At 48.1% G+C, this 25,405-nt stretch overlaps 1 protein-coding gene across 1 annotated transcript; it reads left to right on the plus strand.

Annotated features, from left to right (window-relative positions):
• Window positions 1-7,491: 7,491 nt before the first annotated feature.
• On the plus strand, window positions 7,492-24,630 carry UBE2M (ubiquitin conjugating enzyme E2 M). The gene is made up of 6 exons (XM_073662094.1): window positions 7,492-7,938; window positions 15,670-15,764; window positions 17,755-17,793; window positions 18,874-18,977; window positions 23,665-23,728; window positions 23,886-24,630. Exons 1-6 carry the CDS (start codon window positions 7,830-7,832, stop codon window positions 24,024-24,026), a joined length of 552 nt encoding a protein of 183 aa, XP_073518195.1. The 5' UTR covers window positions 7,492-7,829; the 3' UTR covers window positions 24,027-24,630.
• The last annotated feature ends 775 nt before the right edge of the window (window positions 24,631-25,405 follow it).

Raw genomic sequence — 25,405 nt, forward strand, 5'->3', positions numbered from 1 at the left:
AGATATGGGCCTTTTTATTTGCTGCTAATTTTTATGGTGTTTAATAAAGTTCATTTCCTCCCAGCAGCGGGGCTCTAACTGTGGGCACCGGTAGCAGCCACATCTCATGACAGTGACGCCAATTGGGTGCTGACATAACAACCTCACGTGAGCGCCGACAATGCTGGAATGGTTTATTTTTAATACAGATTGTGATATGGAAAATAAACAGTAAATTCAAAAAATATATATATACAAGTAGCACAAAAACCTTTTTTAAACAATAGGTGATTTTCTGATGATATGTTCTCCTTTAAGCCCCTCCTCGTCATCACGCTCCGTGGTTGTGGAACTGCAGGACGTTCTTATACTTTTGCAAGGGTCAATTTCCAAAGGCGCTACTGATCGTAGGATGAGCGGCGACAGTGGACGGACTGGCACACAGATGTCGTGGATCTTTTCTGCAGACATAAAATTCTCCCATTGTCAGGAGGGCCACCAGGATGAGGGGCAGGCAGGGTAGGCACCCGCTTAGGGTGCTACCTCTTGCCTCCCTGAGGGGGTCGCAGTTTACAAACAAAAACAAACAAACAAACCTGACATTGCTGAATGCCTGCGGCTGCCAGACACCTTCCCCCGGCCGCAGGCATTCAGCACGCTGACGACTGGGGAGCAAACACTCAGGTGAGCCTGCGCCCCAGCCATCGCCAAGCTCCACAGCGCTGACATGCACGCCTCCAGGCCATGCACGCCTCCAGGCCATGCCCGCAGGCTGCTCCTTCTGTAACTCGTCCTTTCCTCAGCGACATGCTTACATACAGTCTTCAGCTTCTTCTTCCTCTTCCAGTCTGTGCTGAGCGGCATCTGCACACATGGACTCAGGGACTCTTCAGCAGGAGCTGAGCATGGGAATGCAAATGGCTGAATGCCAGATTCTGCAGGATCACTGATGAGAACCAGTGATTAGTGACTGTGATCCCAGAGCTCCTCATTATCTGGTTGGTTCAGGATCAGATTTCTCATCCACACACAGCACAGACCGAGCATGGAGCTGCCAGCGCTGTCACTAATCACTGCCTGATCTGTGACAGGGCGGCCTGCTGTAATTACCACTGTGATGAATCCAGCCTGGGACTGGCCCATGATCCAGTGATCAGTGTGTTATCTGTGGAGTTACATAGGACTGCAGGTGACATCTCCCACATTATCTGTACTCAGAGGGTGATCACTGTTATGTGGTGTAACATAGTACAGATAATGTGGTAGATGTCACCCACTCACCTGCAGTCCTATGTAACTCCACAGATAACAGCGGTAACTTTCTGAGTACAGATAATGTAGTCGATGCTACCTGCAGTCCTATGTAATACCACAGATAATGTTATCTGCAGTTCTAAGAGTTATCAGTGTAATATCTGTGGTACAACCTAGGACTGCAGGTGACATCTACTACATTATCTGCACTCAGAGAGTTATCACTGAGTTATCTATGGTGTTACATAGGACTGCAGGTGACATATACAGTACTACATTATCTGTACTCAGCGAGTTATCACTGAGTTATCTATGGTGTTACATAGGACTGCAGGTGACATCTACTACATTATCTGCACTCAGAGTTATCACTGAGTTATCTATGGTGTTACATAGGACTGCAGGTGACATATACAGTACTACATTATCTGTACTCAGCGAGTTATCACTGAGTTATCTATGGTGTTACATAGGACTGCAGGTGACATCTACTACATTATCTGCACTCAGAGTTATCACTGAGTTATCTGTGGTGTTACATAGGACTGCAGGTGACATCTACTACATTATCTGTACTCAGCGAGTTATCACTGTGTTATCTGTGGTGTTACATAGGACTGCAGGTGACATCTACTACGTTATCTGTACTCAGAGAGTTATCACTGTGTTATATGTGGTGTTACATAGGACTGCAGGTGACATCTACTACATTATCTGTACTCAGAGAATTGAGACTCTCCTTGGTGTTAATTTTTTTCTTTTTTTGTGGGGGAGGGGGGAGCAAAGTAAATGTCTTGAGTTTCTGATCTTTTCGGACTCTAGCAACGCCTCTGGCACCATCCGGGGCTCTAATCAGCTCCCTACTCCGCCGGTAACTCCAGCAAGACGCAGGCTACTTCTGGCCTGTGCCCTGTTGAACACGTTGCCCTGCTGGGGACGTCGGGTAGCGCAATGACATCACTGCATTGTGCTGTCCAGTGCCCACTGCTGTACCAGATAGAAGATGAGACGACAGAGTGGTGGATGAGGAGCCTGGACTAGATGAGTATAAGCTTTTTTTTTTACTTATATTATTTGGCCACAGAATGAGGGAAATAATATTATATGGGGGTTTGTGGGGGACATTATACTGTGGCTGTGGGGACGTCATAATTTTTGAGGGACATTTTGTATAGGGAGCTGTGATAATACATCATACTGTGTGGGGTGCTGTGGGGGACAATATACTGTATAGAAAGGGCTGTGGGGGGCAATATACAGCATCAGAGACTGGAGAGTAATAAGACTACAGGTGCATCTCACTAAATTAGAATATCATCAAAAAGTTCATTTATTTCAGTTCTTCAATACAAAAAGTGAAACTCATATATAATATAGAGTCATTACAAACAGAGTGATCTAGTTCAAGTGTTTATTTCTGTTAATGTTGATGATTTTGGCTTACAGCCAATGAAAACACAAAAGTCATTATCTCAGCAAATTAGAATACTTTATAACAACATCTTGAAATGATTTTAAAATCTGAAATGTTGTCCTGAAATGTATGGTCAGTAAATGCACTCAATACTTGGTCAGGGCTCCGTTTGCATCAGTTACTGCATCAATGCGGCATGGCATGGAGGCGATCAGCCTGTGGCACTGCTGAGGTGTTATGGAAGCCCAGGTTGCTTTGATAGCAGCCTTCAGCTCGTCTGCATTGTTGGGTCTGGTGTCTCTCATCTTCCTTTTGACAATACTCCATAGATTCTCTCTGGGGTTAAGGTCAGGTCTTCCTCCAGACTCTGGCACCTTGATTTCCAAATGAAAATTGGAACTCTGGGACCTTGTGGAGTGTGTCAGTGACTGCCTTCTGGACATCTGTCAAGTCAGCAGTCTTCCCCATGATTGTGGAGCCTACTGAAACTGAAACAGACTAAGGGACCTTTTTAAACGCTTAGGAAGCCTTTGCAGGTTTTTTTTTTAATTATTTTAATTTACTGAGATAATGACTTTTGTGTTTTCATTGGCTGTAAGCCATAATCATCAACATTAACAGAAATAAACACTTGAAATAGATCACTCTGTTTGTAATGACTCTATATAATATATGAGTTTCACTTTTTGTATTGAAGAACTGAAATAAATTAACTTTTTGATGATGTTCTAATTTAGTGAGATGCACCTGTATATGGGGAAATATGGGGGCCATAATACTGTACGCATACCTCCAAACCTTTGAAGAATAAAAAGAGGGACACATCATGCGGCACGCTACAAATTTTGGCCACACCCATTTACCTTTTCTTTCTCCCCTGGCAGGAGAAGTTGTCAGAGGGGCGCTGGTAATTAGGGACATTAAGCAGACGCCCAAGACTGCAGGGTGCAGACCCAAATCCAGGACTGACCGCTGTATCCAGGACGGTTGGAACTAGAGATGAGTGGATCGATTAAAGGGACTCAGGTCCAGCATCCAGATCAGTGCTACCTAGCGGCTGGATAGGAGGCCGTGAATCTCTAACCATCCGGCGTCCCCAGCACGGCTTTCGATCACCCAGGGCAGTGCGACGTCATCTGTTGCTCCATTCAGTATGGGCCCCATATAAAAAAAAAAAAATTTAAAAAAATAATCAAATACTCACCTCTCCTCACTGGCGGCAGGTCAGGACTCCTCAGTGTCTTCCCGCACTCTGCACTGTCAGAGCAGAGGGCGCAGTGTAGTGACGTCAGCGCGCCCTCTGCCCTGACACGTCAATCAGGAGACGCAGATGACGCCGGAGCTGTGGAGGATCGAGGAGAGGTAAGTATGGCAAGTGTTGGGGCTCCGAGGAAGCAGGGGGGCCCACTCGTGGGCGCTGACACCGGGCTCTCCTGACTCATCGGGGCCGTAGCGTGCCGGGGTCCCCGATGCCGAGTGGGCCCCCACGCTCCCTTAGGGCCCAGGCACTTGCCCAGGTGCTGATGCTGGCCCTGCTGGCACACACCATGTACAATGGGCACACCAGCTGTGATGCCACCCTTAGTTTACTCGTACAAGTGGGGAGGGGGGGGGCTGGCACGCACCATGTACAATGGGCACTCCAGCTGTGATGCCACCCTTAGTTTACTCGTACACGGGGGGGGGGGCTGGCACGCACCATGTACAATGGGCACTCCAGCTGTGATGCCACCCTTAGTTTATTCGTACATAGGGGCGAGCACACAGGCAGCACCCTGACTGGCATCCAAACCCTTTTAGTCATTGCAGGTCACAGACACGTGAAGGATTGCAGCTGACAAGCCGACTCTTCCCACATTTACGGCTCCCACGTCATCTTTACACTCTGTGAATCACCAGCGAGCCTCATACAAGCCTTCATGCAACTACACTCCATTCACAGAGGCAAAACTTCAGCCAATCCCCAGATTTTAATGGCTGTAGGGTCCCCCCCCAAGCGGAGTCAGCCCCGCTCCTGCCACACCCTGGTCCTGGTTACTTCCAGCCGCCGAGCACCGGAGCAGGAGGAGCAGCATGGCCCAGGTAGAGCGTCACATGACGCGCATAGTCTGAGACCCCTCGGTAGTAATTAGTAGGTATGAGGGGGTCGAAGGGGGGAGTATGTGTGAGTTACCTCATTGGTTAACGTGAGCAGCGATAGGATGCTGGCAGACGTAATGGGAAGTGTCCGCTCATAGCCTTCTCTCACTGAGCGGCGCTGAGTGTTTAAGGGGAAGGTGTCTGTGGAAGTGGCTTGTTACTAGGTATAGAACGGTGCTACTGAAGCCGGTAGAACAGCTGTGCCGTGACGGGACGTGGGACTGAGCCCTCAAATAGGGACAATCCCGCCAAATACGGGACAGTTGGGAGCTATGCTGTATGGGGTGCTGTGTGGACCATCATAGTGTATGTTGGGCAGCTGTTGTGCCCATCCTACTGTGTAGAGAAGACAGTGTGAGGAAGGGGTACAGTTCGGAGTGGATAACGTGGTGGGCAGTTTGAGTACATAGTGTGAAGAGGAGGCAAAGAATGGATATGGAGAGGGGGCAGCATGAAATGGGGACACATTATGGAGAGATGTTAGCATGGCAGGGGACAGTGTGTAGTTAGCGGAGTGTAAGGGAAAACAGTGGAGAGGGGACATCCATTGTATAGGCCTTGGTTCATAAGGGCAGACAGTGGGGTGGTTATAGCTCATAAGGGCAGAGAGTGTGGAGGTCATATAGCACAAGAGGCTTATTTAGGGCACAGTATAGACAGATGTTTTATGTAAAGGGAAGTTTAATAACACTCTTATTTTTAAGGGCACCGTGTCGGGATGTGCTGCAGAAATCCAGAGAGGATGGAAGTCTGTAGAGACAAGCTGTTGAGGTGAGAAGTCATCATGGCGCCTGGACAAGATGGAGACGAAAAGAAAGAAAACGACTCAAATCACGGAAGGTGTCATCTGTAAGGTATCTGATTGTGATCATGCCTGTGTCTCATCAGTGTTGTGGTTCCTGTATGGTCTGCAGTCTGATAAAGACTGGTAACATCATCTCTCAGCATCTCCTTACCATTGTTAAGGACACACTGGGATTTGTAGGTTCATGCGATACAATTGTATATGGGACTGACCTGACATTACAATTGAATGCTGTACTAAGCTGTGTCCTTGTATTCAAGTACTTATGGTTGTCCTGGTGATGCATCAATGTATTTATGATGGTACTGGCATTGTATTTATTTACTGATGGTGGTTCTGATGACCTATTTATTTTCTGATGATGGTTCTGTATTTATGTATTATTGATGGTCTGGTGTTCTATTTATGTACTGATAATGAGTTTGGTTTCGGATTCATATATTGCTGATGGTTTTAGTGATGAATGTCACCAGAATAACCATGACTACATGAATACATCACCAGAACCATCAGTAGTACATAATATATATTATATTCGTTTTCATGACTGTCTTTCGATCTGACATTTTGAAATATAGGCTGTAAGAGGCTAATATTGTTATTTGTCCCTGGCATTGTGTAAATCGTCCACAAATAATTAGTGATTCTATATCCAACTTTCAAATTACACTCCCTGTTGAGCCTCACCCCTGGAGTGCGCCACTTTTTTACTTTTGCTGGTATTTTTTGGTGAAAAAGATATCAATTGTAGTGTAAGTGGTGTCAGAGGTTGTTCCTGACACATCGGAGGCGGAGGTGCGTTAGGGGTCCTGTTACCTCACTCTCTGACCCATTCCTTTGCTTGGTGGCTGAGGGGTGGGGGCGCCATCGGCTTCATCTGCCTAAGGCATAATACCTTGTGCTGGCCCTGGTGGTCAGGATGGCCTCCGTGTGTTGGCCGGATGGCCTCCGTGTGTTGGCCGGATGTGCTGGCCCTGGTGGTCAGGATGGCCTCCGTGTGTTGGCCGGATGTGCAGGCCCTGGTGGTCAGGATGGCCTCCGTGTGTTGGCCGGATGTGCAGGCCCTGGTGGTCAGGATGGCCTCCGTGTGTTGGCCGGATGTGCAGGCCCTGGTGGTCAGGATGGCATCCGTGTGTTGGCCGGATGTGCTGGCCCTGGTGGTCAGGATGGCCTCCGTGTGTTGGCCGGATGGCCTCCGTGTGTTGGCCGGATGTGCTGGCCCTGGTGGTCAGGATGGCCTCCGTGTGTTGGCCGGATGTGCTGGCCCTGGTGGTCAGGATGGCCTCCGTGTGTTGGCCGGATGTGCTGGCCCTGGTGGTCAGGATGGCCTCCGTGTGTTGGCCGGATGTGCTGGCCCTGGTGGTCAGGATGGCCTCCGTGTGTTGGCCGGATGTGCTGGCCCTGGTGGTCAGGATGGCCTCCGTGTGTTGGCCGGATGTGCTGGCCCTGGTGGTCAGGATGGCCTCCGTGTGTTGGCCGGATGTGCTCGCGAGCGCTCTGCCCGTACTGTGTAGTGATATCGGCAGCACATTCACCGCTGATGTGTCACCATGAGTTGTACGCTGACATGGCTGATCTGATCTCCGATCGTTGTGTAGGAAGAAGCCTGGGAACGAGCGCGCCTTCATCCAAAAATGCCTTTGGTTATATACAGCAGGAAAACCAGCAGAAAGCTATACTGTGATCCTTTATATAGGGGATCGGGCTGTACCAGGCGCCCCCTGTCGTCTAAGGTGTGAACCCACTCTGAAATATTGGCAGTTAAGCCTCGCCCCGCATGCACACTCCGATCATATGCACACGATGCGTCATTTCCGCGCCTTCGACGCTTTTCGGCGGGATCGTTTCACCGACTTCTTCCGAATGTTTCCGGAGATAGCCGAATACGAGAGTTTCCGAACGCCAAGCCTTCTGTTTCCGGAATTTACCGAGTGCCGGGACCAGTGTTTCCGAAGCTGCGCAGTAGGAGCAGCAGAGTGAAGCGCCCGCAGAGCAGTGTTTCCGTTGCCGGGCTCTGGGTAGAGCCGGCCTAGTGTTTGCTGCGCTCCGGACTCCCGACTAGCGCCCTCCTACGTAGCTGACAGCGGCGGAGACAGCCCCGGCTGCGGCCTGGCTTGTACGTGAGGCGGAGGGAGGAAAGGACGGAGGGAGGCCGGGAGCTTCCCCCGGTGCGGGACACAGGGAGAGCCGGAGCTACCGGGTGAGAGACCGAGAGAGGCCCGCGGGGGAATCAGCACCATGATCAAACTCTTCTCCCTGAAGCAGCAGAAGAAGGAGGAGGAATCCGCCGGCGGCACCAAGGGCAGCAGCAAGAAGGCGTCCGCCGCACAGCTCCGCATCCAGAAAGGTGAGCGGGCCCGAGCGTGTGCACGACCGCAGGGGGGCGCTGCCCGACTCTCTGCTCCAACACACTCAGCTGCCCGGCCACTGGGGGGCGCTGCCCGACACTCTGCTCCAACACACTCAGCTGCCCGGCCACTGGGGGGCGCTGCCCGACACTCTGCTCCAACACACTCAGCTGCCCGACACTCTGCTCCAACACACTCAGCTGCCCGGCCACTGGGGGGCGCTGCCCGACACTCTGCTCCAACACACTCAGCTGCCCGGCCACTGGGGGGCGCTGCCCGACACTCTGCTCCAACACACTCAGCTGCCCGGCCACTGGGGGGCGCTGCCCGACTCTCTGCTCCAACACACTCGGCTGGCCGGCCTCTGGGGGGCGCTGCCCGACACTCTGCTCCAACACACTCGGCTGGCCGGCCTCTGGGGGGCGCTGCCCGACACTCTGCTGCAACACACTCGGCTGGCCGGCCTCTGGGGGGCGCTGCCCGACACTCTGCTGCAACACACTCGGCTGCCCGGCCTCTGGGGGGCGCTGCACGACACTCTGCTGCAACACACTCGGCTGGCCGGCCTCTGGGGGGCGCTGCCCGACACTCTGCTGCAACACACTCGGCTGCCCGGCCTCTGGGGGGCGCTGCCCGACACTCTGCTGCAACACACTCGGCTGCCCGGCCTCTGGGGGGCGCTGCCCGACACTCTGCTGCAACACACTCAGCTGCCCGGCCTCTGGGGGGCGCTGCCCGACACTCTGCTGCAACACACTCGGCTGCCTGGCCTCTGGGGGGCGCTGCCCGACACTCTGCTGCAACACACTCGGCTGGCCGGCCTCCGGGGGGCGCTGCCCGACACTCTGCTGCAACACACTCGGCTGGCCGGCCTCCGGGGGGCGCTGCCCGACACTCTGCTGCAACACACTCGGCTGGCCGGCCTCCGGGGGGCGCTGCCCGACACTCTGCTGCAACACACTCGGCTGGCCGGCCTCCGGGGGGCGCTGCCCGACACTCTGCTGCAACACACTCGGCTGCCCGGCCTCCGGGGGCCGCTGCACGACACTCTGCTGCAACACACTCGGCTGCCCGGCCTCCGGGGGGCGCTGCCTGACACTCTGCTGCAACACACTCGGCTGGCCGGCCTCCGGGGGGCGCTGCTGCCACACACCCAGCCTGCACCCAGTAGACGATAAGCCCTCCGTTCCTACAGTGCGCTGGTATAAGGCAGTGTGGGCAGTGATCTGTAAGCGCCATTGTCAGGACCGGTGTCCGTTCCCCGGGGGGTTATGGCCTCTCCATCCTCCACACTTTCCATGCTCCGTTTATAGAGCTGTTCTGTTCTGTCGCGGTTTTGCCTTTACCTTGTGGCCATAGAGTGTGAGACCCCATTGGGCTATTTTGTGGTATTGGAGGGGCTCTCATCAGGCTGTTGTGTGCGTGGCCCTGCTCTGGAGGACTCATGGTGGTTATTTAACTCACTTTTACTATATAGTTCACATTGGCCTCTTAAAGGGGTTGTCTACACCTAGTAAACTATTAGGAGGGGGGTCCCCATCTGTTAGTGAGCTCATAGCCACCGAGATCTCGTGTGACCTGAGCCGTGGGCAGCGTCCATTCTTACTGCCAATGATCCTGTGTCTCACTTGATTTGTTATTTTAGATAACTCTTTAATTTTTGTTTCCTTTTGGCAGCTGATCATGGAGCTCCTACAAGCAGCTGATAACAGAAAACAATAGATTCAACTGAATAGTGCCATATAAGCACTAGAGGAGTGTTGGCAGGTGACATCCCCCCCCCCCCCCCCTCTGAAAAAAATAAAAATAATAAACTGTAATGTCAGACCCCCCTAAAACATCACACTGGATAGAGCTTCATCCTCGGCATGGCTGACCCTCTTGTCCCAATACTTCCGGACTGTTCCTGTGCCCACATGCTGCCCAAAATGATGGGTTTGTCCGACACGTGACATGTACGGGGAGATGAACCGGTTCAGGACTGACCGCTGCGTGATCTGCTGCACATCATACACCACAAGAAGCCGCCTTCTCATTGATAGACTGCTAGTTCACAATTGACCTGTTGATTTCGGCACCTACAGCCACCCCGTGCTGCCGGCCCCTCACATTCCTCAGCATGAACCGTCTGCACATACAGTAACATCACTGCAGACTCAGCATTTACTGAGAAACATCACTGTACAGAGACCAAGACCTTTACCATTCAGGCATTTCCTCTTGATCCTTGTCTGGGGGGCTTCTCAATGGTAGTATGCAGTTCAGGTGATTTGGGGTGGTCCACTAGTGAGATCCCCTGACATAAGCAGGCCCTCACCTTACTGGTTATGTGTAGTAATTCAGCTCAGCTCCATTGACATTAACGGGGGCTGAGATTCAATCGCATGTATCTACAGACAGGTATGGGGCTGTTTTTGGAGGAGAGGAGCCATTTTTTACAGACCTCTAGTAATGCCCTCCTGCCGAGTCTCCGGGGGCCGTGCCCCCCTCCCTCCTGCCGAGCCTCCGGGGGCCGTGCCCCCCTCCCTCCTGCCGAGCCTCCGGGGGCCGTGCCCCCCTCCCTCCTGCCGAGCCTCCGGGGGCCGTGCCCCCCTCCCTCCTGCCGAGCCTCCGTCGTCAGTGGGACAGATTTGGAAATGAACGCTCTGTAGGTATCCTGGACCTGACTGCCGTTCACCTCCTAGCCGGGCTTTCCCATCTTCATGAGGTTTACAAGCTGCTGTCTGAGTCAGGTGCTCACTAGCAGCTTACATGTTGCCGCGGCCGCACCCCGTGGTGTGACTTTTTGTGAAAATGGAACACGTAATAGGACTTTACAGTGACTCTGCTTTTTATTAGATAGTGTTTCCAGCAGATACATTTATCATCTATCCACAGGTTAATTGATGTATCCTTGTTGGGGGTCCAACAACTATGACCCCACCAAACTGGAGCCTGGAAGCCTCGTGTAGGAATCTGTTTCCGACCGACGAGAGCCGTGAGAACAGTCTCCTACCTGGGAGTATCAGCGCTTCTTCATGGGCATCACTTCACAACAATGACGTGGCACCAGCCGGCTAACCAAGAGAGAAACCGCAGATGCCGCTGGGCAGCAGAAGGTTCCCAGGGTCTCTGTCCGTCGGCCACAGATTACTGGCATGGCTATTTGACTGGAACTTATGAATTAATTTGCACAATCTTTAGTAGCTAGGGGTCCAGCATGGGTGGGGGAATCAAGACACATCGGGGAGGACTCCCAAACTGACTAACGCATATTTACAATGGGTATGTACTCTAGTTAAAGTGGGCACTTCATCAGATGACAATTGTGTGACAAACATAAGATTGCTGAACAAGCGCCATTATTATCAGCACTCAGTGACCATTTAGTGGCTGTTACCGTTTTGACGTCTTTTACGTTTGTAGCACACACATGCCCAGCACCGGCTCAGTCTGTGCCGCTTTACACAAACTCCTCCTGCTGATTCCCCCTATTCTGTTGCTGCCCCTGTTGTGCTTTACCCTAAATACTGTATTTAAGAAATATTGGTGTCATTATAAAGCCTCCATTATGCCCCCTAGGCACTGGCAGTAATAATTTCCCATGTGTGCTCATTTGAAGACTATAATTCTATGATCGCCCCCTTTTACTGTAATAATGCCCCAAGTTTAACCTTTTAAACTAGAAATGCCATGAGTGCTTCTTTTAAAGCAGTAATGCCCTAAATATTTATAATGCCCCTTTTGTGCCCACTTAAAGTTGTTTTCTAATTTGTAAGGAAAGTGGACCGTAATCACTCTTACAAACGGAGCATGTACTTGCCCTCCTTAGGTCCAGTATGCACACCCCACCGCCATTGCTCCAGTCTGTGTTTTTGCTGCAGTGGCTGTGCCAAGAGTCATCTGCAGTCTTCTTCAGTGATTGACTGCAGCAGTGATCAGCTCTGTCAACATCACTGCTCGAGCAGGCCTGGGGAAGCCGGGATGCTTGTATAATAGTAATGTGCAAGGGGGAAAAAAATACCCCAAGTCTTTGACGAGCTCACCACCCGACTCTGCTGCATGTTGAATTGCAGGCGCGGCGGTTTAATAATGACATTATTGCGCCTGGATGCTGATGTCCTGTGTGTGCCCCTAACGGGTTCTGTAAGTGCCGGAATAGTACTTTCATAGGAGTCGAGGTAGCCGCCCCATCTGTCCTACCCACCAATAGCTATATTACGGATTCAATACCATGTGACTAACGGAATGGCCATCTTCATCTATTCCGTAGGGCACTTGGGACCCCGATTGTTAGTATCATTAAGGCCCCAGTGGTTCCCAGCCATCAACATATAATAATCTTTTCTGATACATGTATTTAGTGGGCAAAAAAACTTTAAAAGGTTATTCCCTTCTTAGGCTATGTGCCCACGATGCAGAAATGCTCTGGATTTTTTCCTGAGCGTTTCTGCATCTCCCTGGCAGAAAAAACGCATGCGGATTGTACATGCGGATTGTACATGCGGATTGTACATGCGGATTGTACATGCGTTTTCCTGCCAGGGACAAGCGGAAGTGAAGCGTTCTTCACATGCATTTCTGCATGGGGGTTGACAAGCGCTTTCCAAGCGATTTTAGCATCCCTTGGAAAGTGCTTGTCAACTTGTTCACACTATATAAATCCATGCAACCGGCATGGATTTATATAGTGTGATCGAGAGAATGTAAAAAAATAAATATATACTTACATTCTGATGGCACCCGGTGTCTTTATCCGATGCATCTCGGCTTGCCGGCAGCTCGCGGTACACTAAAGGAACTGCCGACGTCAGCTGTCGCGTGACCTGTCACATGACTAAATGACGTCATGGCAGGTCCTTTTCAGACCATCGCGAGCTGCTGGCAAGCCGAGACGCATCGCTAAGGACACCGGGGGCCATCAGAAGGTAAGTATAATGTATATTTTTTATTTTTTTTACAGGTACTATGGTACCTGGGTCTGGAGGAGAATCTCCTCTTCTCCAAACCTGGGTACCATCCGCACATTGAACCGCATGGTATCCGCATGTACAGATCCAGTGATGCGGATTCCATGCGTTTCAATGCAAGTCAATGGTGGCAAAAAACTCCGCCCTTCCGCAAAATAATTTGTAGTGCTGCGGATTTTTCCGCAATGATAATCCGCAGCGGAAATTTCCGCAGCATGTGCACAGCACATGCGGATTATCATTGGGGAACATGGCAGACCTTCTACCAAGCATTTTTTAAGCTTTTCTGCAGCGGAATTGCCGCAGTTAGTGATCTCAGCGCTGCCTTTGTTTTGCAAAACTGAACTCCATTCAGATGTGCTAATTCTGCTTCTCGGTGCATCCTCGGTGAGGCCAGGAGGCTCAGTGCATCGTTCCACCCACAGAACGGGGGCAGCGATCAGAACACGAAAGGTGTGATTTCTGTACGGGTTGTATACTGTCAGTTTGGGCTGACAGACTCCTTTTGAGTTATAACTGGATTTTTTTCAGTTGCAGATTTCCTACTTGTTGATATACCTACTGATATTCAGATTTCTCACTTGTTTCCATATAGCCACACCTATTTTCACTGAGCAAAAGTGCAGACATGACCCAAAGTTTTGAGATTGACACAAATTTTGGTTTTCCTGTAGCTTGCTGCTTCAGTGCTTTTTCTATCTTGGATGTTTCTCTGGTTACTGAAATACAATTATCAGCATTTCATAAGTTTTCACACTGGCTCTGTGCCCACGATGCGTTTATTAAGCGTTTCTGCAGTGGCAATTCTGCTGCAGAAACGCTTAAACACTTGGTAGAAGGTCTGCAATGTTCCCCAATGATGATCTGCATGTGCTGTGCACATGCTGCGGAAATTTCCACTGCGGATTATCATTGCGGAAAAATCCGCAGCACTACCATTAATTTTGCGTAAACGCAGCGTTTGCGCCGCCATTGACTTGCATTAGAACGCATGGAATCCACATCACTGCATCTGTATATGCGCATTCCATGCGTTTCAATGTGCGGATGGTACCCGGGTTTGGAGAAGAGGAGACTCTCCTCCGGACCTGGGTACCATAGAACCTGTAAAAAAAAAAAAAAAAAAAAATATACTTGCCTTCCGATGTCACCCGATCTCCTTGTCTCTGCTTGCCGGCAAGGACTAAAGGACCTGCACTGATGTCATTTAGTCATGTGACGGGTCACGCGACCGCTGACGTCGGCAGTTCCTTAAATCTATCGCGAGGTGCCAGCAAGTCAAGACGCATCGGATAAAGACAGCGCGGGCCATCAGAAGGTAAGTATAGATTTTTTTTTTTTTTTTTTACCGTTCTTTCGGTCACACTATATAAATCCATGCCGGTTGCATGGATTTATATAGTGTGACCAAGTTGTCAAGCACTTTCCAAGTGATGCTAAAATCGCTTGGAAAGCACTTCACAACCCGCATGTGGAAATACAAGTGAAGAACACTTCACATCCGCATGTCCCTGGCAGGAAAAACGCATGTACAATCTGCATGTACAATCTGCATGTACAATCTGCATGTACAATCTGCATGTACAATCTGCATGTACAATCTGCATGTACAATCTGCATGTACAATCTGCATGTACAATCTGCATGTACAATCTGCATGTACAATCTGCATGTACAATCTGCATGCGTTTTTTTCTGACAGGGAGATGCAGAAATGCTCAGGAAAAATCCAGAGCATTTCTGCATCGTGGGCACATAGCCATACTAACATATGCATCACGTTTATGTAGACTCAATATTTACAGCATCGACCCTTATTTTTCCAGACTTCTGCCCTTCCTGCGGCAGCTGGGTATCTGCTTTTGGGCCAAATCCTGACTGATGGCCGCCCATTCTAGTCTGATCAGTGCTTGGAGTTTATCACAATTTGTGCTTTTCTACTCGCTTTTTGAAGATTTTATTTATTTTACTCACTTATAATGCCATTCAACCCCCAGCGCTATACAGAGACCATCATCACTGTCCCCATTAGGGCTCACAATCTAATTTGTGAATGAGCCCCCTCTATGAATGAAAAGCCCCCCCCCCCCCCCCACATGAATGGTGTCAGGATACTTTACTATCGGCACGAAACAAGTCTGAAGGCAGCGCTCACCTTTTCATCTCGAGACAATCATCCTCCCAGATGTCTCAAACAGTCTGAAGGGGTTTTGCCTAAGAACACAGCCATGAATAAAGAATAGCAGCTAAACATCCTCACCACAAAACATAACACATTTTGGGTCCAAATTGCAATCCCATTGAGAACCTGTGGTCAGTCCTCAATAAGTGGGAGGACAAACAATGCACAGCAATTGTGATAAACTCCAAGCACTGATGAGACAAGAACAGGCGGCCATTGGTCAGGATTTGGCCCAGAAGCTGATACCCAGCTACCGGGGAAAGGGCAGAAGTCTGGAAAAACAATAACAATGTCATTGTTGAGTCTTTACATAAACTTCATATATTTGTCAATAAATTGTAAAAATGTAATAGAAATGCTGATAGTTGTATTTCAGTAACCAGAGAAACATCCGACTAAGGTCTAAAAACACCGAAGCAGCAAACTATGGGAAAAACGAAAATTTGTGGCAGTCTCAAACTTTTGGCTATGACTGTAGACTGAAAAGTATTGCAGATTTTATGTTGGCTGACTGTAGAGCCAATGTTGGTCATCCAGTCGCTACATCTATATAGCACTGGGTTCTCCTGGCATTCACAAGGCTGTTGTTTGTATTTCAGATATTAACGAACTAAATTTGCCGAAGACGTGTGAAATAGAATTCTCAGACCACGACGACCTTCTTAATTTCAAGCTAGTCATCTGCCCCGATGAGGTAAGTGTCTCTTGGTGGGACACACCCCAGGACTTACTGGCCATAGTCCCTGTTAGAGTGTACTTACTGGGACACAGAGATGTACTAGCATCTATACACTGTGGCCACTTTATTAGGGACACCCATCTAGTAGTGCATTGCTTTCACCCACTCCACTGGTGATACCAGCATTCTACAGGAATATTGGTCCATGCGGATAGGACAGCTTCTGAGCAGCCAATGCCGCTGCCGCGCCCTAGAGATGATCTATAGCAGGGGTTTTAAACTAAAATGGGTTCTGGGACCCACTTAGGAGCCCTAACGGGATTATTCTGCCACATTGTCAAACTTAGGCTCAGTCTACACAGCAAACTTTGGCCCCTAAAGGGATTATTGGGTTCTTTAAGGAGTCTTATTAAAAAAAATTCAAAGTTGTGGCTTGCAGAAACGGCACCACTATGATCCATGGGCCGGCTCAGAAACTACAAGTGAATGGTCTGTAGGCCGGATTCACACATCCATGAGTTGCAGACCTTGATGCACGGCCTGGCCATGGATCTCTGACTAAGACATGACAGCCTCATATATGCCTATTATTGTGTTGAGTTTGGGTTGGCAGACCTTTGACACGTGGATGTGTGAATGCAGCCTGAAACACGTCCTGAGTGGAGTGGATCATGGAAATTCAGAGTAGCCCTTACAATCAGAGAGGTCTGTGCTCCCGTGTGATGGGTGACTTGCACAGCTGAGGATGCAGGGGGCGCTGTGACATTTGGCCGTTGTGCAGTGGCGGTTTCATTATAGGTATTTATGTTGTAGAGCAGCCTGCACTTGTGATAAGAGGGGCGGCTGCTACTCTGGAATACATAGCATTTATTATTTTTAATTTTCTGGATCAGCAATCTGTTAACTGGCGAGGTAAAGATGATTTAGTGCATTAGTAAAAAGCATCCATGCAACTTGTTACTGGGTCTTATCTTGGACACCAGATGCTGAATGCTGAATTTCAGGAGATGCTCTTCAGTAGTCAGCGATAGAAATGTTTCATTTTTTGCCTATATTTCTATCATTAGCTCAGTTGTAAGAGTGATGGTGCCTCCATTTTCTGGCTGAGTTCCTTCAGTCACAGATGATGGTGGAAGATTTAGGAGGGAAGAAATATGTTCTGACTACTGATAAGCGAGTATGTTCTATTAACCCTTTCGGCGAGTATGCTCGGGCCGAGCTCCGAGTATTTACAGCTGCTCGGTGATCAGGTTAAATCGCTCCCGTGTGCATGATTTGTGACTGACAGCTTTATTACATGGGAGGAATGTCTATTTCTTACACATCCCTCACATGTATTAAAACCGTTGCAAATCATGCACACGGGAGCGATTTAACCTGATCACCAAGCAGCTGTAAATACTCGGAGCTCGGCCCGAGCATACTCGCCGAAAGGGTTAACAGAAAATACTCGCTCAACACTAGTTCTGACTTGTTACCCCGGTGGCTCCTGATACAGGATCGCACTGGTATTGGGGAGCTCTTTACCACCAGCTATTCTGTCACATGTTAGTAATGGCAGATTGCATGGCGGGGGGCTGGATGTTATACACCGGGGCTGAGGGGCCGGACGTTATACACCAGGGCTGAGTGATGAATCTGAATTCAATGATTAAGATGTGGGGCTGATACTTTTCTCCATTTAGTGTACATACCATCCTCAATAAATGGACAATTGGAATGGTTAGATTTAGTAAATGCTACTAATATTTTGGCATGGCGCCATCTAATTTGATTACATGCATGGCTGCAGGTTAGGTTGGTAAGCCCAGTGCCAGTCTGCTCCAGGAAAGCTGTGGAAATATTGTCATTGTTTCAGATACAGGTCTGTAAGGAATAAAACTGAGGCCTTTAAGAAACTGATCACTTAAATCCATTTTCCCAGAGATCCTTATCTTGCTATGTAGGATTGTTGTAAATCTGATCAGTATTGTGTAGCTAATTGTCGCTCTTTTTCTTGCTTTAGGGCTTTTACAAAGGTGGAAAATTTGTGTTCAGTTTTAAGGTAAGTTATCTGAAGATGTCCACATTTTCTTTCCTGAACCGGAACATAGACATAATATACAGTAGGCATCACCAGATTCTGATGATTTAATGGTATCTGTTGAGCATGTCTCTGGCAGAAGTCCCAAAACTGTGCCTCGGGTTGTGTGTGCCTCCCCACTTCTTGCTGCGCCTCTTGTCCTGAGTTATGATCATACGGAGTGACATTACTGTAGATGGTGTCAAACAGCCTCGGTAGTAGCAGACACCAGATAAAACCCAATGACGCCATCACATGTAACGAGAGTAACAATCAGGTGTCTCACATCCACGGTATAGTCGCACCAAAGCGAGACACAGGATCCTGCTAGGTGACAAGCCTAAGGCCGCGTTCACATGAGTGTATAAAAAATTGTCCGTTTTATCCAATAGGTGGCACTAAAGTTCTAGTCCTCTTTTATCTTACCCCTTAGTTCTCACTTTCATCCAAAACACTCAGACGATTCTTTTTCTCACTTATCTCCGTATACAATCCTGTTTTTTTTTGCAACAGTTATTAAAATGTACAAAATTTACAGCATCTCATGTTACTGAATTACAATGTATCTGTAAAAATGCGGATGCTATTCTGATGTTCTGTATGGCATCTGCTTTTCTTTTCTGCACCCCCATAGACTTGAATAGATGAGTCTGACCCAACAAACTACATGCTACAATTTTATTTTCACATGCAGAGTCAGTCAGGGAAAAAAAAGTAGGCGGTCGTACTATCTCTGCCTGCACAGTCATACACGGAGACAGCCAATCACTGAATAGGACCGCCCACTGGACTCCTAGACAGACCACGGGAGAGTCACCCCTCTTCTGTGTTTTGGGGCCACTCCTGCTTTTTGGCTTTTGAAAACTAATTTGTGAATAAGATCTTCTATAAAGCAACGCTAGAGCCTGGGAGCAGAAGGCCTTTTATTCCTGCAGCATCGACGCTCCCATACGGGAGGAATTGTTTGCGGTGACAGAACATAGGGTTATGTGGGGCTGATGGCTGCTTGCTTTGTTCATTCATTGCATTTGTTTGACTCTCATGGTGCTTGTTCTCCTGCAGGTCGGACAGGGCTACCCTCACGATCCGCCAAAAGTGAAGTGTGAGACAATGCTATATCATCCAAACATAGACCTAGAGGGTAACGTCTGCCTAAATATTCTAAGGTATGCCTTCTCGTAAACATGGGGATGATTGCTGTGTGTCCCCTTCTTGGCTGCATTCACATCTAGCAGATGGATGAAGGCCTGTGCTATCGCGCTCATGCACTGGGCACACCTGGCTCATCAGTAGTGGGAAATGCCCTAGATCCTGAAACCATATTGAGCCATTTATTTTGTGGTTTCCGTGGCCTCCTAAACACTCAGAAGTGTAGTGACGTTCCAGGGATAGGGCTCGTCGCCATCATTATTATATCCCACTAAAGCTGCCTCTTATCACCATTTGTCTTGCACTTGAATGCAGTCAATTGTTCCCTGTTACAGTCCTGTGTTCCTTTCTATGGAATCAATGAGTCTGGTGCACTTACAATCAGTATGTTTATGGATCCCCAGTATTTTTGCTATTGAGTTTGTGGTTAAAGTGGTTGGCCACAATTATAACTTAAAGGGAACCTGTTCGTCGGCCAAACCGCGGGCATCATGGGCCAGAGCCTGGCTGCACTATTGTAGACTGCAGGGCTGTGGAGTTGGTAAGCCAAACCTCCGACTCCTCAATTTCCATTTCACTGACTCCAACTCCGACTCCCTCATACATGGCTCATGTTTAAGTGATACATTTACTGTAATAAAATGGTAACATCAGGCTTTTAATCATTATTATGATACAATAATCAAGCTAATTAGATAGAACATAAAATATATTTATTGGAATACAACTTTAGAACTAGTGTTGAGCCACCCCCGTAGTGTCCAGTTTCGGTTCGGTTCGTCGAACACCTTCGAACACTGTCAAACAACGTTGAACACCGTTAAAACCAATGGCAGGCAAATAAAAACACATAAAAAACACCTTCAAAGGTGTCCAAAAGCTGACAAACTGCTCAGAAGACACTCTCTTTAAAAAAGCCGGCCGGCAATTCAGCATCGGTACCCGACAATTTAGAAGAGAAAGAATAGAGCATCACACACAGATTAGATAGACAGAAACATGTCAGTCACATATATAAGAAGTACTGTGACAGTGTTGGTTACTGTACTTGTCATTTAGTGTTAAAGGATTTATTAAAAAAAATAAGTGTTTTCATGCACCGTCTCTTTAAAAAAGCTGGCCGGCAATTCAGCATCGGTACCCGATAATTTAGAACAGAAAGAATAGAGCATTACACATAGATTAGATAGATAGAAACATGTCAGTCACATATATAATAAGTACAGTCATAGTGTTGATTACTGTACTTGTCATTTAGTGTTAAAATAAAGGATTTATTTAAAAAAAAAAATTGGCGTGGGGTTCCCCTTAAATTTAGTCTCTAGCGGAAGTTAAGCAGACGGCTGGGGCAGATGTTTGAAGCCTGGGAAGGGGTAATACCCACGGAGCTTCCCAGGCTACTAATATCAGCCCCCAGCTGAATACCTAGCCTTTACTAGCTATTAAAATGGGGGACCCCCCAAAAAAATGACGTGGGGTCCCCCCTATTTTAATAGCTAGCAAAGGCTAGGCAGACAGCTGGGGGCTGATATTAATAGCCCAGGAAGGGTGCCATGAATATTGTCCCCCTCCCAGGCTAGAAACACCAGCCGTCAGCCGCCCCAGAAATGGCGCATCCATAGGATGTGCCAATTCTGGCACTTAGCCTCGCTCTTCCCACTGCCCTGTAGCGGTGGCAGTGGGGTAATAGGGCTGGGGTTGATGTCAGCTTATAATGCCAGCTGACATCAAGCCCAGGTTAGTAATGGAGAGGCGTCTATAAGACACCCCCATTACTAACCCCATAGTCAAAGTTAAAAAAAAACACAAACACCCAGAATAAAGTCCTTTAATTGAAATAAAGACACAATCCTTTATTGTTCTAAATTAAACCATACTTACCATCACGCCCATTCCAGCTGAAGCCAACGATCTCCTGCAATAAAAATAAAGTAATAAACCAACATCATCCTTACCTTTCCATGGTTCCCAGGACGGCTCTAGCTCTTCTACATTGACATGACAGGCTGGATCGCAGCCGAAAGCTGCCATCCAGCTTGCCATGAGGCAGACAATGAGAAGCGCAGGCATGCTTGCGCTCCTCAGTGTCTGGCTGTGACGGCATCCAGATGAGCCGAGATCATGTCCAGTGAACTCAGCTCACCTCATGCATGTCACTGACAGCGTGGGAAAATTCTCCTGCGCTTGCCGTGAGTGCAGGAGAATTCTCTCACGCTCACCGCATGCACCGCTGACGTCAGCGGTCGCGTAACCTGTCACATGACTCAATGACATCATGGCAGGTCCTTTTACACAACCTCGAGACACCTGGGAGACCGGACGCATCGGAGAAGGAGACTGGGGGCCATCGGAAGGTAAGTATAATCTTTATTTTTTATTTTTTACCATTCTTATTCTTTTTTTTTTTAACTATTACTTGGTCACACTATATAAATCCATGCCGGTTGCATGGATTTATATAGTGTGACCAAGTTGACAAGCACTTTTCTAAGTGATGCTAAAATCGCTTGGAAAAGTGCTTGATAACCTGCATGCAGAAATGCATGCAAAAACGCTTGTGTAAAATCCGCATGCGTTTTTCCTGCCAGGGAGAAGCGGAAAAAATATGCAGCATTTCTGCATCGTGGGCACATAGCTTTATAGGACATTTCATAACTTTCCCAAATTCTTATGAAAAAATATTCCCCTCAAACTGCATTGAATTACTGTACCCAATTTATTATATATTTTAGGAGTCGGTCCATTTTATACTGACTCCTCAGCCCTGGTAGACAGGTATATTATTCCCCCCCAAAAAAATTCAAAGAAAATATACTTTGAAGAGCTGAAGGTGACTGACAGGTCTCTCCCTATGTACACGTGAGAGAAAGAGACCTGCCAGTTACCTGCAGCGGCATTGGGAAGAGCCAGCTGGAGGCGGAGCAGGAATAGTTTGTCTCCGACTATGGTCCCCGGTCCAATCTTTAAATTGTATTTTGTCTGAAGCACTGGAACAATTCAGAGAATGATATACCAGGCTGTAATCATGCATCCGGGCTGTGATTCTTTTGCCGGTGGTTTGAATTGCCAAACGGGTTTCCTTTAAAGTGAATGTCAGCAGGTTTTTGCCACCTAATCTGAGAGCAGCATGCTGTAATAGCAGAGACCCTGATTCCAGTGATGTGTCACTGGGCTGCTCGCTGTAGTTTTGATAAAATCACAGTTTTATCTGCTGCAGATCTAACAGGTCTCTGAATGCTGAGCTCTGTATAACCCCGCCCACAACACTGGCAGCTTTCTGCCCATGTGTACACAAAGCGGCCAATCAGTGTTGTGGGCGGGGTTTTACTGAGCTCCGCATTCAGAGAACTAGTAGATCCAGCAAGCCGCCCAGTAAGTGATACATTGCTGGAATCAGTGTCTCTGTCCCTACATCATGCTGCTCTCGGATAGGGTAGCAAAAATCTGCTGACATGTTCCCTTTAAAAAGTAATTCTCAACATTGATCTCCAGGAGATGATTGACAGCTCAGATCAGCGGGATGGTTGAGCCGCTGGTCCAAATAGTTCTCTTCCATACTACAAGCGAAGGCAGCTTTGTGTCTGCAGCATTGGAGGAGCGCAGGTGGCTGATGCTGGTCACATCCAGCAGTCCGGACAGCTCCAGAGCAGCATTTGCTCCTGATATAGGAGATTGTCCACCTTTGACAAGTAAATTGAAAAGTTGATTGTTTTTACAAGCGCTTTGCATTATATCAGTTTAACAAATGTTGAACAAACCCCTTTAAGGCTGTGTGCCCACGATGCGGTTTTTAAGCATTTCCGCAGCGGCAAAAACGCTTGGTAGAAGGTCTGCCATGTTCCCTAATGATAATCAGCATGTGCTGTGCACATGCTGCAGAAATTTCCACTGCAGATTATCATTGCGGAAAAATTCGCAGCACTACCAATTATTTTGCGGAATCGCTGCGTTTTCGCCGCCATTGACTTGCATTGAAACGCATGGAATCCGCATCACTGGATCTGTACATGCGGAATCCAAACGTTTCATTGTGCGGATGGTACCCAGGTCTAGAGAAGAGGAGACTCTCCTCCGGACCCGGGTACCATAGAACCTGTAAGAAAAAGAATAAAATAAAAAATAAATATTATATTTACCTTCTGATGGCCCCCGTTATCCTTGTCTGTGCTTGCCGGCAGATCGCGGTGGACTGAAGGACCTGCGCTGAAGTCATAGTCATGTGACGGCAGGTCCTTCAGTGTACCACGAGCTGCCGGCAAGGGAGGACGGAGCGAAGCAAGACTCCGGGGGCCATCGGAAGGTAAGTATAGATTTATTTTTTATTTTTTTACCGTTCTTTCGGTCACAGTATATAAATCCATGCCGTTTGCATGGATTTATATAGTGTGACCAAGTTGTCAAGCACTTTCCAAGTGATGCTAAAATTGCTTGGAAAGTACTTTACACCCGCACGCGGAAATGCAAGTGAAGAACGCTTCACATCCGCATGTCCCTGGCAGGAAAAACGCATGTACAATCCGCATGTACAATCCGCATGTACAATCCGCATGTATAATCCGCATGTATAATCCGCATGTATAATCCGCATGTACAATCCGCATGCATTTTTTCTGCCAGGGAGAAGCAGAAACGCTCAGGAAAAATCCGGAGCATTTCTGCATCGGGCACATAGCCTAACACTTTTTTTTCTTTCTGTTCATACAGGGAGGACTGGAAGCCTGTACTTACAATAAACTCTATAATATATGGCCTGCAGTATCTGTTCTTGGTAAGTAAAGAACTAATAGTTCACAGAAAGTGTGTTTTGAATATAATTCTATGATTTGAATATTTTAGTTTGGTCGCATGGATCATGTCATGCCGTTTGCTGCCTGTAGGTGTCACTGTTGCCATTACATGCATTCATTCTGCTTTTTACCCTACAGGAGCCAAATCCCGAAGACCCTTTAAATAAAGAAGCTGCTGAAGTTCTTCAGAATAACAGACGCCTGTTTGAACAGAACGTGCAGCGGTCAATGCGGGGGGGTTACATAGGATCCACCTACTTTGAACGCTGCCTGAAATAGAACTACGCAGCTTTTGAGTGCGATGCCTGCCATCCATCTGACCCACCTGTTTCTACCCCTTCATCCTTTGCCATATTTCCTCTCTTCGCTCATTAATTCAAGAGTCACCCCATTTACGTTCGGCCATCCCTCTTCTACCGCCACAAAAATAATGATTAAAAAAAGTGATCCAAGCTGAGCTCTCAATGTGGATAGAGCTATGCAGGGCCCTGCGTCTCCCGGGCCCGCTGCTGCTGTCGCCCCTTTTGCCTCTGGGAGGGAGCACTTGTGTGCACACATAACATAGTACTTATTGTGCCGCCACCTGGCTCTGCGATACCTCACCGTGCTCTTACGTCCTTCTTTAATGGAGCGGCTGTTATCTCCTTAGGTTAATAACTGCTCCTGCCCTTTGGTTTCCCGTTTTTTATGCCATCAAACATTCTGATTTTGCGGAGTTTGTACCGGGGAGATTTTTTTTTTAATCCCCCCCCCCCCTTCCTGGTTTGACCCACCATGAGTCATTTCATCATTTTTTGGTGGCCTTACAATTTTTATTTGTCTCATTAGCTGATTTTTTGACATTATAAATTCTTAAGGGAGAAAAAAAGATGATGGAATTGAACCCAAAAGACAATTTTTATTTTATTTGTAGCGTCCATTCTAAGAGCAACCTCGTAATGTGAGGTGCTCACGTTTGAAACTCTTCTCCATTGTCTGGGAAGGGGGGGGATATTACGTACAACAAATCGCATATGGACCCCAATACTGTTTACTCGAGGCCTTTTTTATTTTTTTTTTCTGGGGTCAAAAGGCATGTCCTTCTACAAGCTCAGCCGAGTCGTCTCTGTTAGTGGGGCTCAGTGAGTACGAGACACTGTCCTCCTGCCGCCCTCTGTTTTGTCTTAGTCCATATAACTGCCCCATTCCCTCCCTTCCTCTGTGCGGGATCAAGGCTTTTTTAAGTGCACGTATTTATTAACGAATGGCTTCAGATGGGTTGAATAGACGAGCGGGGGGCGGTATAAAAAGCTCCGTTCTGGACCGGATCGAAAAACCTGACTGGCATTTTCACCTTCTACGTGAGGAAGCTTTTTTTTTTTTTTTTTTTGGGTGGTCCTTGGGTGGCGATGGGCTCTGTACTCATCAGGGTTAAATAAGGACCCGATCAGTTGAAGCAGGTTTTAAGGCCAACATAATGGTGCCCCTCTCCCTCCTCCTTTGCGACAGCCATGCCTGCGCCCTGATCTGTACGTCAGCGTGTCGGGGGGGGGGGGGGCAGAGGGTGCCCTTTTTCAGTTAAAGAGTCTCATTCTCAAAACTTGGATTACTGTACAGTAATGGGTACGTCAGGTTTTGATAAAGGGGCTCTTGGAGTCCACTTATTGATGTGTATGGTT

Source organism: Phyllobates terribilis, unplaced genomic scaffold (genome assembly GCF_046119375.1).
Source record: "Phyllobates terribilis strain yellow unplaced genomic scaffold, ASM4611937v1 Scaffold_65__1_contigs__length_7625178, whole genome shotgun sequence".
Classification (NCBI taxonomy): Eukaryota; Metazoa; Chordata; class Amphibia; order Anura; family Dendrobatidae; genus Phyllobates; species Phyllobates terribilis.